Source organism: Spinacia oleracea, chromosome 1 (assembly GCF_020520425.1).
Source record: "Spinacia oleracea cultivar Varoflay chromosome 1, BTI_SOV_V1, whole genome shotgun sequence".
Classification (NCBI taxonomy): Eukaryota; Viridiplantae; Streptophyta; class Magnoliopsida; order Caryophyllales; family Amaranthaceae; genus Spinacia; species Spinacia oleracea.
This window is the reverse complement of record NC_079487.1, coordinates 134,005,274-134,019,406: the sequence shown is the minus strand read 5'-3', so window position 1 is coordinate 134,019,406 and position 14,133 is coordinate 134,005,274. Positions and strand designations below refer to the sequence as shown.

Genomic DNA, 14,133 nt, shown 5'->3' with positions numbered 1-14,133 from the left:
CGAAAAACTATTCTTTTTTACTGAATGAAATATAAGGTCAATACAAATTACAAACGAATGGGAGAGATTTGAACTTGTAATCTATAATAAAATGTCTTCAGTCTTAATTTTATTTTATTTTTTTGATGGAATTCAGTCTTAATTGCTAGGCTAAGATAATGTTGGTGGAATTAAAAGTCAATGTGCCAAAATCAATCTTTAAAATGTCAAAATCATTTCCCTTAAAATCGCCTGAAACTATAATAGTCACATTAAAAAATTAAAATAAAATTAATCCAATCACACCAATCTCCAAATCTAAAATTATGTACCAATGTTTTTCTTCTCAAGCTAATTAACAAAAACCTAAGACCATGTATCAAATTGCTTATCTTTGCATCATTGCAAGTGTATATAAAGCCGTAACGAGTAATTAATGATGTAAACGAGATTCGATTGTCACGAGTTTTGATTAGAGGAGTGATTAATCTTAAGACTCCAAACTTTAATTTCACCATTAAGCGAACCACTAAACACCGAAATTCCATCTTCACCCTCCATTTTGGCAGCCAAAGACTTGACTGGCTTCGTATGTCCGGTCAAAACGCTCAAACAACAGAATTTTCCTTCAGCCCCTCTACGCCAAATCCTGACCGTCCGATCAGCCGAACCACTGATTAAGAAATCAGAGACGTTGATCAAGCACAAGATGGCCCCATCATGACCTCTAAGGGCCCCACTTACCCCCATATACTTCGCATTATCTTCTCTCTCCCAAACCAAGATCGAACGGTCACAAGCACCTGAGAACAAGATCGAACCGTCAGAATTCAACGCCAACGCATTCACCGCTGATTTGTGTTTCTCCAACGTGGCAACTCCTGTAAGCTTTTTCTCCGACCCGGTTGTTTTCCCCCAAACCCGAATCCGACCGTCAGCCGATCCGGTGTAAACCATTCCGTCATCAGAAACGGCAACGGCGTTAACCGCGTCCTCATGCGCCGTTACAGACTCGTAACACCGTAAACTCCTTGGGCCCCACACCTTCAAAGTCTTGTCCCACGAAACGGAGTAGATTTTCCCGTTCGTAACAGCTAAACTTGAAACGGCGTCGTCGTGCTCCACCCAGAGACGCGTCTTATGACGCCGGACTTTGACGTGATTCTTCGGAACCGGAAACCGGCTCAACCGGTCCTTTAAAGTAGGTAGAGTCGAAACCAGCTTATGCCGTTTACTCGCCGTCATCTTCCAGACACGGATTTTCCCATCCTGGTGAGCTGACAGGATTTTTCCGTCACAGAAAGCAACGGATTTAACAGCGCCGGTTGAATCTCCGTTAGTATTGAACGTTTCAAGGAGAGTAAGAGTGGAAGAGTCGTAGACGTTGATCTGATGGCCGGAGGAGACATAGAGAAGAGAAGAGGAGAGAGAAAGTGCGGAAATCGAGGAAGGTAAAGATAGAGTAGTGGAGAGAGAGTGGGTGAGGTTCACGGCGGCGGTGACGTCAAAGAGAGAGAGGTATTGAAGAGAAGGGACAGATGGGAGTGTTTGAAGGGAAGGGTGACTTTGTAAGCTGACATTGCTGGTGATGTTAGAGGCGGGGGAGGAGGTTGTAGTCGGCGGCGGAAGATGGTTAGAATCGTCTCCGGCGACGGCGGAGGTGCAGAAAGAGAAGCGAGTTTTGAGCTTCATTGTTATGTTTGATTATTTTCTGGAAATGGGAACTTTGAAATGGAAAGTGTTGAATGACGGTTGAGTTTTAGGAAGGAAGATGGGTTTAAATAGGAAAGTGGGAGGTGAGTTGGAGGGATGATGCCAACGTGGAGGAGAGAGAAAGAATAGAGAAGAGAGAGTACATGCAAATTGGTACGTTGAAAATATTGGGAAGTGATGGGTGTCAGATCAGGTAATTGTACTCTGCGTTGAGTTGTGTGAATACTGATAAATTGACCACATAAAAGTCGTGTTTACACTTGTCAATTTGAGTAAAAATGATTTTTCAACTTATTTTCACCGAGTGAGGCTAGGATGCGTTCTATTGTTAAAATGCTTCTTCAAAACAATTAAAAAATGTTAGTTGCAACCTTACTATTTTCTTTTGTATAAATTTTCACTATTAAAATAACAATTTTATCATTATTTCTCCTTTAATCCTGGTGTCAATACTAACGTTGTAACTATTAGGAAACATAGAAAGTATTAATTTGTTTGAATTGAACATATGTGAACTCCTTGTAATTGACTGTGGCTTATTAAATCTAGTAGGAAAAGAGTAAACTTGACGGAGTAAATGTATTGGACTTGATTGGAAATCATTAGAATAATTTTTCAAAACTAAAGTCTTATATGTGACGAGTCACCCAATCAATTTGATGGTGTACGTGGCGTGTTCACACTTATAAATAATTTTGTCCAGTCCAACACATTTAAAGTCTGACGTGCTGGTTAACATAATCTAAAAGTAACACCAGCATAGAAAATCAAATAATTTAACACCAATGTTTACCACGAAACTCTGACGTGAAATTAAAGAACCTGCATTAAAACAATAAAGTAACAACGAATACGATGTATAAATAACACCGGCATAGAAAGTTAAGTAACACCGGTCTATATATATAAGGAACTTCTAACATGAAACTGCAATAAACAAGAAAAAGTAACAGCGAATACAATGTATAAGTAACACCAGCATAGAAAGTTATGTAACATCGAACCTCTAACATGAAACTGCAATAAATTAAACATGTAAAGTAACAACGAATACAATGTATAAGTAACACCATCATAAAAAGTCAAGTAACACCAGTGAATACAAGGAACTTCTAACATGAATTGAAGAAACTGTAATAAAAAAAAAAAAAAAAAAAGTAACATGGATACAATGTACAAGTAACACCAGTCACCAGGGTCGGTCCTGACATTAATGGGCCCTAGGCAAAAAATGAGACATGGGCCCCCGTATGTACTCGTAATAAATACTCGTAAAATTTTAAGTTTCAAAATCTATTTGACAGATAATTTCATTAAAAAAATACGCATGATTTTTGTTATAAAATCTTATTTCTACTACTTTTGTTATAATAAAGAGGAGGGATTTTTTTTATTCTTTATGTATGTGTTTCACGGAGAGTAATTAAGAATGTGAACGAAATTGATCATAGATCGTGCAATAAGAGTATGGAAAAGTTGTTTTTACTATGTAACATGACTTTAAAAGTAAACTTCACAGATATTCATTTTAGGTTTTTATTTTATTTATTACAAGCTGATTTTGTTGAATTAAAGATGACAAACAACCTAAAAAATCACATTACATAAAACTATAAAAAAATACTGTCCAGGAGAAAGACTTAAACATGAAAAGAAAAAAACGAAAGGAAATGAATACTTCCTATTATTAGGGAAATAATATCTAAAAACAACTCATGTATTTGCCAAAAAAAATACAGCTCATGTACTAAAAAATTTAAAAAGAAGGAAAAGGAGAGTGGTTACTTTGTAAGACATAGAAAGAAGTAAAAAAAAAGAAGGAATAATCTCTGAAAATGATAGCAAGAGGAATCGATCCCGTCTCATTTGCATCCAGGTTTATGTTAACTCTTATTGCGTCATTAATGCTATAGAACTGGGGTCTGAATCATTTTAGGGCCCCTTTCGGCTCTGGACCCTAGGCCGTCGCACACCTCGCCTATGCCCAGGGCCGGGCCTGCCAGTCACTAACCTTCTCTATATATTGTAGCTGGTCAAACAGGAGACGAGCTGTTTTCAAATTTTGTTTTTTACACATTATTTTGCCTGAACTTTCTTAACTCATTTCATTTGAAATAAGTAAAAAACAAGTCAAACCAGTTAAAATTCATGCTTTTATTCTCTCCGCCTAATTTTCATTTATGGTCTTATTAGACGTTAACTTATTTTATACGGAGTATGAACTTAATATCACCGAAACCTATTTTATCAAATCTTTGATATTTACTGCGTGAAAAGAGACTATGTAATGAATGAAAGGTATATGTTTCAATATTTTAAGTACAGAGACATTAAAGTATGTTACGATATTTAATTTATATTGTTAATTTTAAGTAATAAAACATTGTGTACTATTTCGTACTGTTTGGGTTGGAATGGAGTAGTAATAATTAGGATAAGCATAAAATATGTGGTACGAGTATTAAAATGCAAGTGGTGGGGAGAAGTGGTAGCAACAACTAGCAAAGCAAAGGAAAGCAGCTTCGGTGAAGTTATGGTGATGGGTAGTAGGCCCGGGGATGAGCTTGCCAAACTGGCGTGCAATAGTATTTTCCGACCCGGTGACGCGTACATTTATAACTGTAAACCACTAAATTGCCCGCAAAAGAGAGCCTACTACAGCTAACTTCAAATGATTAGGGTGCTTCCATTGGGCCCGAAACAACCAATTGGTTATCGTTTTTTTTCTTTCATATTTCTATATCGTAAAAAAAAAATTATAAAAAATAGTTGTTTGTTTACAATGTCTTACACGAGTATCAATGATGTCTTCGCCTGATGCTTAAAACTGAGGGTCTATGTACAATATGTATCAGGTTCGATTCCCCCCGCTCCTGTTCGGATCCCCTGTGGAACCCACGTTTACACAAATTACCAAAATATCCTTTTAGGGGAAATTACTGAAAATACCCTCAAACACAAACCCCCTAATGGGCTCAGATCAGAATTTCGGGGCCCATATCTCAGCCTTCTGCAGGCCCAAGATTTCATACCCCTACACTTGCCCATATTTACTAATAATTCCATCATGCATCATTATAAATATGTCTCACCTAATCATTACTCGGGTATATGCAATTATTTCCACACTGACTCTCTCACTACTTTCTCTCTCTAACTAGACCTGACTTGAGTGTCGGAGAGGATTTTCTCGGGAACCCCCTCGAGTCAGTTTACGTTTGCCCTTTTGTAGGAAAAGCGACAGCCGATTGGAGGAAAACAACAGTCTTGGTTGACGATACTTCCCTTATTTTCACACTTAGCAATTTCTTCGCAGAAACAACCTCCATTTGTAATTTATATTGCATTCGTGGCTCATTCGCATCAAAAATAAATAAATTTTCTAACACGAGTTTTTGAAAAAGTCGATAAATGAATAAGGTTGACTATATCCTCTTTACCTTAGTTTTGCAGAACTTAAATTGCTTTTACTAATTGAAACTTATTTCTATTGATTTCTATTGTATTTGCTCGTTAAAGTTACCGAATTATACTAATTAAAGCTTATTTGTACTGAACTTAACTTATTTTTACTGAATATTATTTTTCATGGTAAATAAAACAGGGCTTAAAGCGCTATGTCATTATGGTAGTTGTGAACAACATATATATCATGGATGATTGCACAACGTATGTACACCGATCCTTCACTATTTGTCCAGTAGAGAATTAGCTAACAGTGTATTATATGGCATGCTAAGCTCCAAAATCATAAAATCAATAATTCATAAAAGTATAATCATATGCAATTAATGAGCAAACTCCAACAATACTCCCTAGTATGCTACTCGAACAGTCGTCTTCGTCCTTGTTTCCTTCTTTGGAGCCAACCAAATAAAGTAAATCAATAATTTGTCGAGATCGAGTACTACATTCTTTCTGGTGCAAATGAGCCACAAGATTGGGGATAAGAATCGATCACATGATCACCTGGAACCGGGATGGAAGATCTAACCAACTTCCTTGCGAGCTTGATTGACGTACATTCAATGCTATGGCTATTTAGGAAGTCAATACAAGATAAGATGGTGTAGTGTTAGGTTATTTGTGTGGATTATTAGAGTAAGCGAGTTCAACTTGTGTTCAGAGCCGGAACTAGGGGGTGGCTAATGATCGGATACTACATTCTACGTTCCGTTATTTTTGGTTGGGGTATTACAATTGGGGGTCACATGACCCCACTTGATATACACTCCCTCCGCCACTAGTCACCATAATATGAATTTTATTTTTAACCTCAATTTTTGTGTTGTTTAATATGAATTCTATTTTTACCACAAGGAATCATTCGTAACACGCCAATACGATAATTAAACGACTACTGCTTGAATCCTGGTGTAGAGTACTTATATTTGATTCCATTTTGAGGGTATATATATTCCGTTTTTGTTTTGAATAAAATATGAACTTATTATGTCATCATTAACCTAATTTCATAATACAATAATTTGTTTTTTCAAGACCAATAAAATTTTCTTTCTTCTGGAGTACTGCTAGATGCATGTGAATAAACCTTTAACACATAACAACTAATACTACCAAATTATCAATACTCCAACCCACGAACCAAATAGAAATCCCCCCCCCCCCCCCCCCCCCCCCAAAAAAAATTTGATAAAAATCGATAAAAGTTTTGCAAATCCCTCCGGTGAATTTAGTTCTCTAACCCATTGGCAGGGAAAAGATTAGCGTAAATGGTTCCTAATTAATCTTCTTGGGCATACACCTTTATTTATAATACAAATTAGATATTCTACTTTTTGTAGGTTTACTAAGTTATATAGCTAAGATGTAACCTAACTCTACCACATACGATAAATATCATCTAAGATAACTACATTATTTTCGATACATTTTCTTTAATTGTTATTCTTCAAATTCGTTAATTTTTCTTAAGTCCGTCCCAACACCTTATTTACGTTGGGGTGATGATAAAGGTCGCAAGTTGCAACAACAATTAGTTGTCGCAATCTTACGTGTCGCAGTTTATTTGGTACATACAGGCGCCACGTAGGCTATGCGTCACCAGAATATTTTTACTATCAATGCAATATTTTTACTATAAAAATATATAAATAAGGTAATCGATGTAAGGAAGGAAACAAATTAGAATATTAAGATTTTCTTACCTTTTTTTAAAACATATATAATAGATTAAATAATGACACATAAGCATGCCATGTCACCATTGTAACACGGCTTAAAGGTCGCATGTTGCGACCTTTATCATTTTCGTTTAAATTGTTTAGCTATAACACCTAGCTGATAATCCCACTGTACCGACGTACTCCCGTACATCTTCTAGTACGTACTCCATATATTGGATCTTTGTAATGTTCGTACACTGTGTTCCAGTACAGACAAAATAAAAGCATAAAATTAATTATAGAATTTCATCTCCGTAAAATATCTTAGAACCAACTAACAACAACTAACATTACAACAAGAATAACAATAAATCAATAATAATATATGCTTCTCATATATTGTTCTTATAATAATTCAAATAATTTATTAAAAATAGAAAGTGATCGAAAAGTTAAAGAGATAATGGTGAGAGATAAAAGATAGAGATAACTATAAAGAAAGCAAAAGGAAACTATGTCCACCAAAATCATATCAAGAGTTGTGAAACATAATCAATATATCTCTAACTCAATCCCTCCAACTCCCTTTTTTTATATTTTATTTTTACAAAATATAAATAATATTCCATTTTTTCTGATTTCAACTTGCCCACTTGCTTCCCAACAAATATCTCATTTCAACAAATTAAGGTCAATTATCAAATGAGATTTTGGAATAATATTACAGATAGAGTCGTGGAAGGTATGTGTACGATAGATCACACATTTGAATCTCTACTTGCAGGCTTCAAGCAAAAATAATTCCAAATATCAGGAGTAATCTAAATGTATGTCTCTATATATTTTAGCTCACATCTCTTCCATTCCCACCTTAATACATAAATAGGGAATCAAGTTAGTCGGAGTTGCGGAGAACAAGGGGTAACTTATAATTTTGCAAGGCGACTTTTATGGAGAATAAAGAAACTTTTTATTTAATGTCTAGTAATTGCAATAAAACGCGCTGCAAAATAATAATATTATCAAACCTAGGATACAAAAGATTTTTTTCTATTTGAATAGTTAGTATTGTCATTGTGGCTCATTGAACATTCGAAGAAAAAGACAAATAAAGGTCGAATTAATTAAAAATACATAAAGCTGAGGATAATTATATTTTTTTTGTTTATAATGATGGTATGGAGTACTACGTATATATCTATAAAAACAAATTGAAAGAATATGTTGGAAATTTCGGAGATGGATTGTTTTACACAACCAATCAATTCATAGCACCTTCCACTACAAAAATTTGTATCTTTTATGACAACCTAATAACGACGGGTAAAAATCTCGTCGCAAAAGAGCTTTTGCGACGGGGATAACAACTCAACAACAACGGGAACAACCGTCGCAAATGTCTTTTACGATGGGTTAACGACGGGATTTGCCATTAACGACGGCCCCCTTTTATGACGGGTTCGCGACGGAAAATCCCGTCATTAATCAACAATAATTAACTTTTAGCGACGGAATTTCCCGTCGTTAATAGTACAATTTCCTGTAGTGTTCTCATATTGTTTCAGCAAAAGAAAAGTAACGAAAGTATGAAAGTACAAAAGGTCTTGTGCGCACAAGGTGTACAATAAATTTATTGTATACCAAGATAACTTTAACCTTTTTTTTGTAACTTTAATCTAGTTTTGATTAACTTTTATATTAGTAAAAAAAAATTTGATAGATAAATATTTTAAAGGGTTAAATGATTAATTTTATACATTATTAGTTATTTTAAAGAAATAAGTTTTACTAAAATGAAAAAATTTATCAGTGAAAAATAGATAACTTTTACCTATATATGCTTAACTTTTAAGCATTTTAAGTTAACTTTTATTCCGGTGTACGATATTTATTGTACACCCATTTTAAATAAGAATTTGTGATGAAAGTATACACTTTAATTTGTTCTATGACCTATTAATTAAGAATGATAATAGCACTAATTGGTAGTTAAATCCCTTTATTTTATATTTGTCATGTCTTCAAATTAGATCCTTAAAGGGTTAATTAAATCAGGGCAGCAGGTTTGACCAACATTAGAATACATTACTCGTAGTCCTTTCACCACATTATTCACAAACCTCTTTTCGAAAAGTTCTTAACACTAATATTTTCAAAATTAATTAGTAGATTAATCTTATGTTAAAAAAAAATTATAACTCAAAATTAGCTTTTTAAGGCTTAAACCCCTCTTTCAATCATCTCTTAACCAATTCACTCCCTTATTATTAGAGGTTTAGATCAATTAAACCTAGCTTGATATATCTTTTTGCCTCAAAACTCTTTCAACGAAACACTCTCAATTATCCGCTACACAATAATTTGAATTGCTCCACTTTATAAGGCTAGTTTTCTTATACTTCGATCGCATCTCACTATATATATCTCTCTAGAAGAAAATCATGAATACCTATTTACATCACTTTATTTATTTTCTTTGATACGTCAAGTAACAATAATAAAAAATAAAAACTACGGGTAAAAATCCCGTCGTAAAAGGGTTTTTGCGCGGGGATAACAACCCAACAAAGACGGGATCAACCGTCAAAAATGTCTTTTACGACGAGTTAACGACGGGATTTTTCATTAACGACGGTCACCTTTTATGACAGATTCACGACGAAAAATCCCGTCGTTAATCAACAATTATTGGTCTTTATCTACGGGATTTCCCGTCATTAATAGTACAATTTCTTGTAGTGCTTGCTTAATAAAGATATTTATGGGTTCAAACAATCAAGTGTTCGTACGTCGATCACCTTATTACTAAATTTTGCAATTACACGTACTTATTATTGTACTACCTCCGTTTCAGAAAATTGTTTACGCTTGGGAAAATGTATCCAAAGCATAAAAACTTTGACCGTAAATTCTCACTATTATATACATCAAAACGTTACATGTAAGATCTTGTTAGATTGATCTTGTGATGTATTTTCAAAATATCAAATTTTTATAATTTTTTCACATACAAAATTGGATATATTAGTTGTTAAACATTGCATTGGAGTCCGTGCAAATAGTAACTGTAAATATCTTTTTGAAACTAAGGTAGTAAGACAAGGCACCACTATAATTAGATGTAATGAGTGTGTCAATACAAGTTCAACTCTCTAGTTTCTAGCAAGGGAAAAGTTGAAACTAAATAAAGGAAAGTTGATTCTATGGCCTAAAGCAAAAGAGGAAAATAGACCTTTGTTATTGCGGTTAGTTTAGGCATTATATATAATTAGTAGTCTCAAATATTCCGTACCTCTCGTATATTTGAAGAAGTAATGTATAACGTAACGTAACGTGGCAAAATATGAAGCTTGGAGTTTCAATTTTATGCACACTTTAGCTACTTGCATTAAGCATGGTATGGGTCCAAATAATATGATCCACTACAACTTTTACTTTTGATACCAAAAGTACTAGTGAGATCGAGACCATTAGTAGATCAAGCAAGCAATCGGGCATTACCCATTTTGGAGTTTCCTTTGAAAAGGAAAACACAAATAAGGCGGTATATATATATATATATATTATGAGGCGTGTTCAATAGACCTGATCAACTATAACCTGGACCATTGGCTCGAAAAAGTACGGATTTAGGTAGTTTAAAATATGCATTTTTAGACTAAAACCCGAGCCCGACGCTAAAATCTTGTATCAGCCTGCAATGCTCGCACCAAATTTAAGAGCTAGGCATGATTTTTTTGCGTTGGCCTGAATTTTGATCACCTCTAATTTTTCATTGTCCAAAGCTAATATTATTAATCGGGTTCAGTTATCATCGATAAATAGCATATTACTAGATAGTATTGAGGTCGGTGCGCTTGCCGAGGCCATTGGTCGACTTGCTTGAAAGTGAAAGAGACACCTTCGATCATTCGCCTAAATGATCAAAGGTAAAGAAGATTGTATAGGAAGATTGGGGAACTTTCTTCTTACTTGGTTTATACAGTTTAGTCCTTTCTCACTTGTGATTGTCGATTTACGTACATTTTCATTTAGTCACTCCCTTATTTATTTTTATTTATGCAAACCCTTATTTACTAGTGGGATATAATTGGGATTAGGTTAAGGAATGCAAATAAGCATTTAGTATATTTTCTACAACTGGAACTAATGTAGGCATGTATGTCAAAATCAGGTGTTGATTGGTGTAATTGATGTTTAGTACTACGTATATAAGTTACTATTTTCATTTTTAACTTCTTATATGTAACCCTTGGGTTTCCTACATCATTTTATATAATTATTATTAACAGTTCTTTGTAATAAAGAAACTACGGTCTTTAATTTAATACTTGTGAAGTTAATATTTTATCTTACTTATATAAGCTACGGAGTATTACACTATGAGTAAGATTAAAAAGGGACGAAGGGAGTAATTCGTATAATGTATTATCACATACGGAGTAAATTTATATTGTTAAAATCCTCGTGTAAGACTGTTCGACCATGCCTACCTAATTAAACGATGCTAAATAAGCTTATTAAAAATTAATACAATCAATATCAAGGAAATAGTTTCTCATAAATAGAATTGTTCAAACAATTGTATTCTAAGTTTGTAAACATATATAACACGTTGTTATTAAATCAGACAATAAGAATGAAGCTAAGTCTACTTTGAATATTTAATCAATGCATCATTAGCGCGATAATGATATTCTTATCTATATTAATACGAATTGGGCAAAGAGAAAAGGGTCACTTTAGATATTTATTAGATATTTATAACTACATAGTTAGTGCAAGTGTGCAACCTTTTGGGAGGATAAAGCAGAAAACAAAAGAAACATTATTGTAAAAAAACACTAATTATAAAGAAACTAAGTCATGGGAATATCAATGCCACAAAAAGAATAAGATCAAATTAAAGAGGAATTTAGTCCAATCGTCTGGATTGGATCGTTTGATTATTCTACATAAGATGCTTTTATTTTATTACAAATTAAAATAGTAAATTGGGTAAAAGAAGTTCATTCAGTTTGGAGTAGTTGTCGTGGTATTGTCAGAACCCCTCATAATTAAGTGCTCACGGTAATTTAATTAAAATAGGTGATTTTAAGTCAAAAGCTTATACATTACAAATTATAAAGGATGGGATTTCAATTTGAGACTATCTTACATATATAAAATTTCAATCTTTATTAATAGGTATTATAACTTAGTACAAGTTTGAGTTGTGAGGGAGATTGAAACCTGATACTATCGTAATTTGAATCCCGGTCAATCCTTAATCCTTAACAATAGGCCATGATCTCATTGGTCCTCATTTTGGGTGTTGATAACTTTGATATGCTTGATGATATATGTGTCATATGAACATAATGATGCTAAGGTTTTTCAAAAGTATGTCAATTTAATCCATACATCTCATATTAATACAATACGAGGGCGTTTTAAGTTGGAATTGGGAATGCAATGAAAGTTATAATCTCATTTGTAACATATCTCATTTGTAACGTATGATAGAAATTTGAGGACGCACGCGAAAGTTTTGATGGACCTCAATTATATAATAAAATTGTTTTTTTATCATTGATCACATTAATAAGAATTTTACAACAATATTTTTGAGTGCCCATGTCTCTCACTTATATCTTTGGTAGAACTGTTGTTTCTACCCCTCATCCACTTTTTTTGTGGGAGCTCTCTTGATTGGCTCACCCTTCAATTTATGCACATACAACCTATTTATAGTGGTTGTATCCTAATTTCTAGATTTTTCTACACTTGTCATTTATCTAGATTTTTCTAAATAGATTTTTCTTAGGATAATTCTAGACATTTCCTAAGATTATTCTAGATTATGATTTACAATCATATTTCTAGAATTTTCTACACAATACATTTCACTACTAGATTTTTATAAACATATGATCCAGATTTTTCTAGATTAATATTTTAACAACATACTCGCATGTTAGTGTATGTGGTTATTATTTCCGGAATTTTTTGGATGTTTGAAGCATAATACAAGCAACATGCAATTTGCATCGAAAGAAATCCAAACCAAAACCATGGGCCGGTCATATTTACGCTATCAAGATTGTAACTGAAATTTGAAGAAATCCAAATTAAACCAACGACTACAAATCATCAGGAGACGAAAGAAATAAGGCCATAAGCTTCTGGAATTTAAAGTATATCATATTATCATATCTTTGTGTTGGATAATTCGACCATACCTATTTATTAATTAAACCATACTACAATCATGTAACAACAATACAACATGCAATTTGCAAAACGTACGTCTATAAATTACCACGGTTTTCTTTTCATGTCATCGGGTTTTTGTCAAATTGTTCATCACATGCACCCGTCAATGAGAGGGAGAGTTACATTCATACTCACGAATCCCAATGAGATTCGTTAATTCGTTCATTCACTTAACAATGCAGGACGTGCGGCTCACATGCGAATAATAAATCTTGAGATGAACCGATTGAGATTCCTTAATTCGTTATTTCACTTAACAATGTATGTAGGACGTACAACACACATGTGAATCATATATATATACATATATATATATTTTGTGATGACTCTAATTAATGCGATTCTTTAATTCGTTTTTTCACTAACATTGCAGGACGTACAACTCACATGTGAATCACAAATCTTGGAAACAACCTTGGAGCTTGTTGTAACTGACATTTATCGGTTAATAACATCCTGAGTAGCACAAGTGATGAAGTGAAGCAAAATTAACACTATCTAGCCTTAGCAAATGGCTTTTGCCTAGCTTTTCCATTGTCTTTTGGTTTTGGTCTAACCGTCAAAAAAAAATGTGTTTGGTAATTGACATTTTTGTTGGCTATAAAAATGAAAATATAGTGTTACTAGCTTTTGGAGGTTGGTGTTTGGCTTTGCACCTGCCAAAAATGTCGTTAAATGTCATTTTGCTCAGCTACAACCAACATCCACCAACATACCACACATATTTGTAAACAATCAAGGGTCAAATAAGCAACTCATAGCGGCGATCAAACAAGTCAAGTAAAACAACTAAACATGGTCGTGGGCCAGATCGGGTCGGGCTTCGGGCCGAGCCCACATATTGCAAGCCCGAACGGGCCAGACCAAAAATTTCAAAACAGGGCTCAGTCCCACAGGCCGCCGTGCCTAAGCTTAGATTTACTAAATTTAGAGTGCTTTGTCGTGCCGGATCGAGCCATGCCATGCTTTTTACAAAAAAAAATGCAGCTCACAACCCACGATTTCGTGGTCTTGCTAGGTCGTGCTTTTTCCATGCCCGTGTCAGGCCGGGCTTTTTCTG

General features: G+C 34.1%; 1 protein-coding gene across 1 annotated transcript; it reads right to left on the bottom strand.

The window, feature by feature from the left end:
• Positions 1 to 232: 232 nt before the first annotated feature.
• On the bottom strand, positions 233 to 1,858 carry LOC110793536 (protein JINGUBANG). Its single transcript, XM_021998424.2, has one exon. It carries the CDS (start codon positions 1,669 to 1,671, stop codon positions 439 to 441), a length of 1,233 nt encoding a protein of 410 aa, XP_021854116.1. The 5' UTR covers positions 1,672 to 1,858; the 3' UTR covers positions 233 to 438.
• Between the last annotated feature and the right edge of the window lie 12,275 nt (positions 1,859 to 14,133).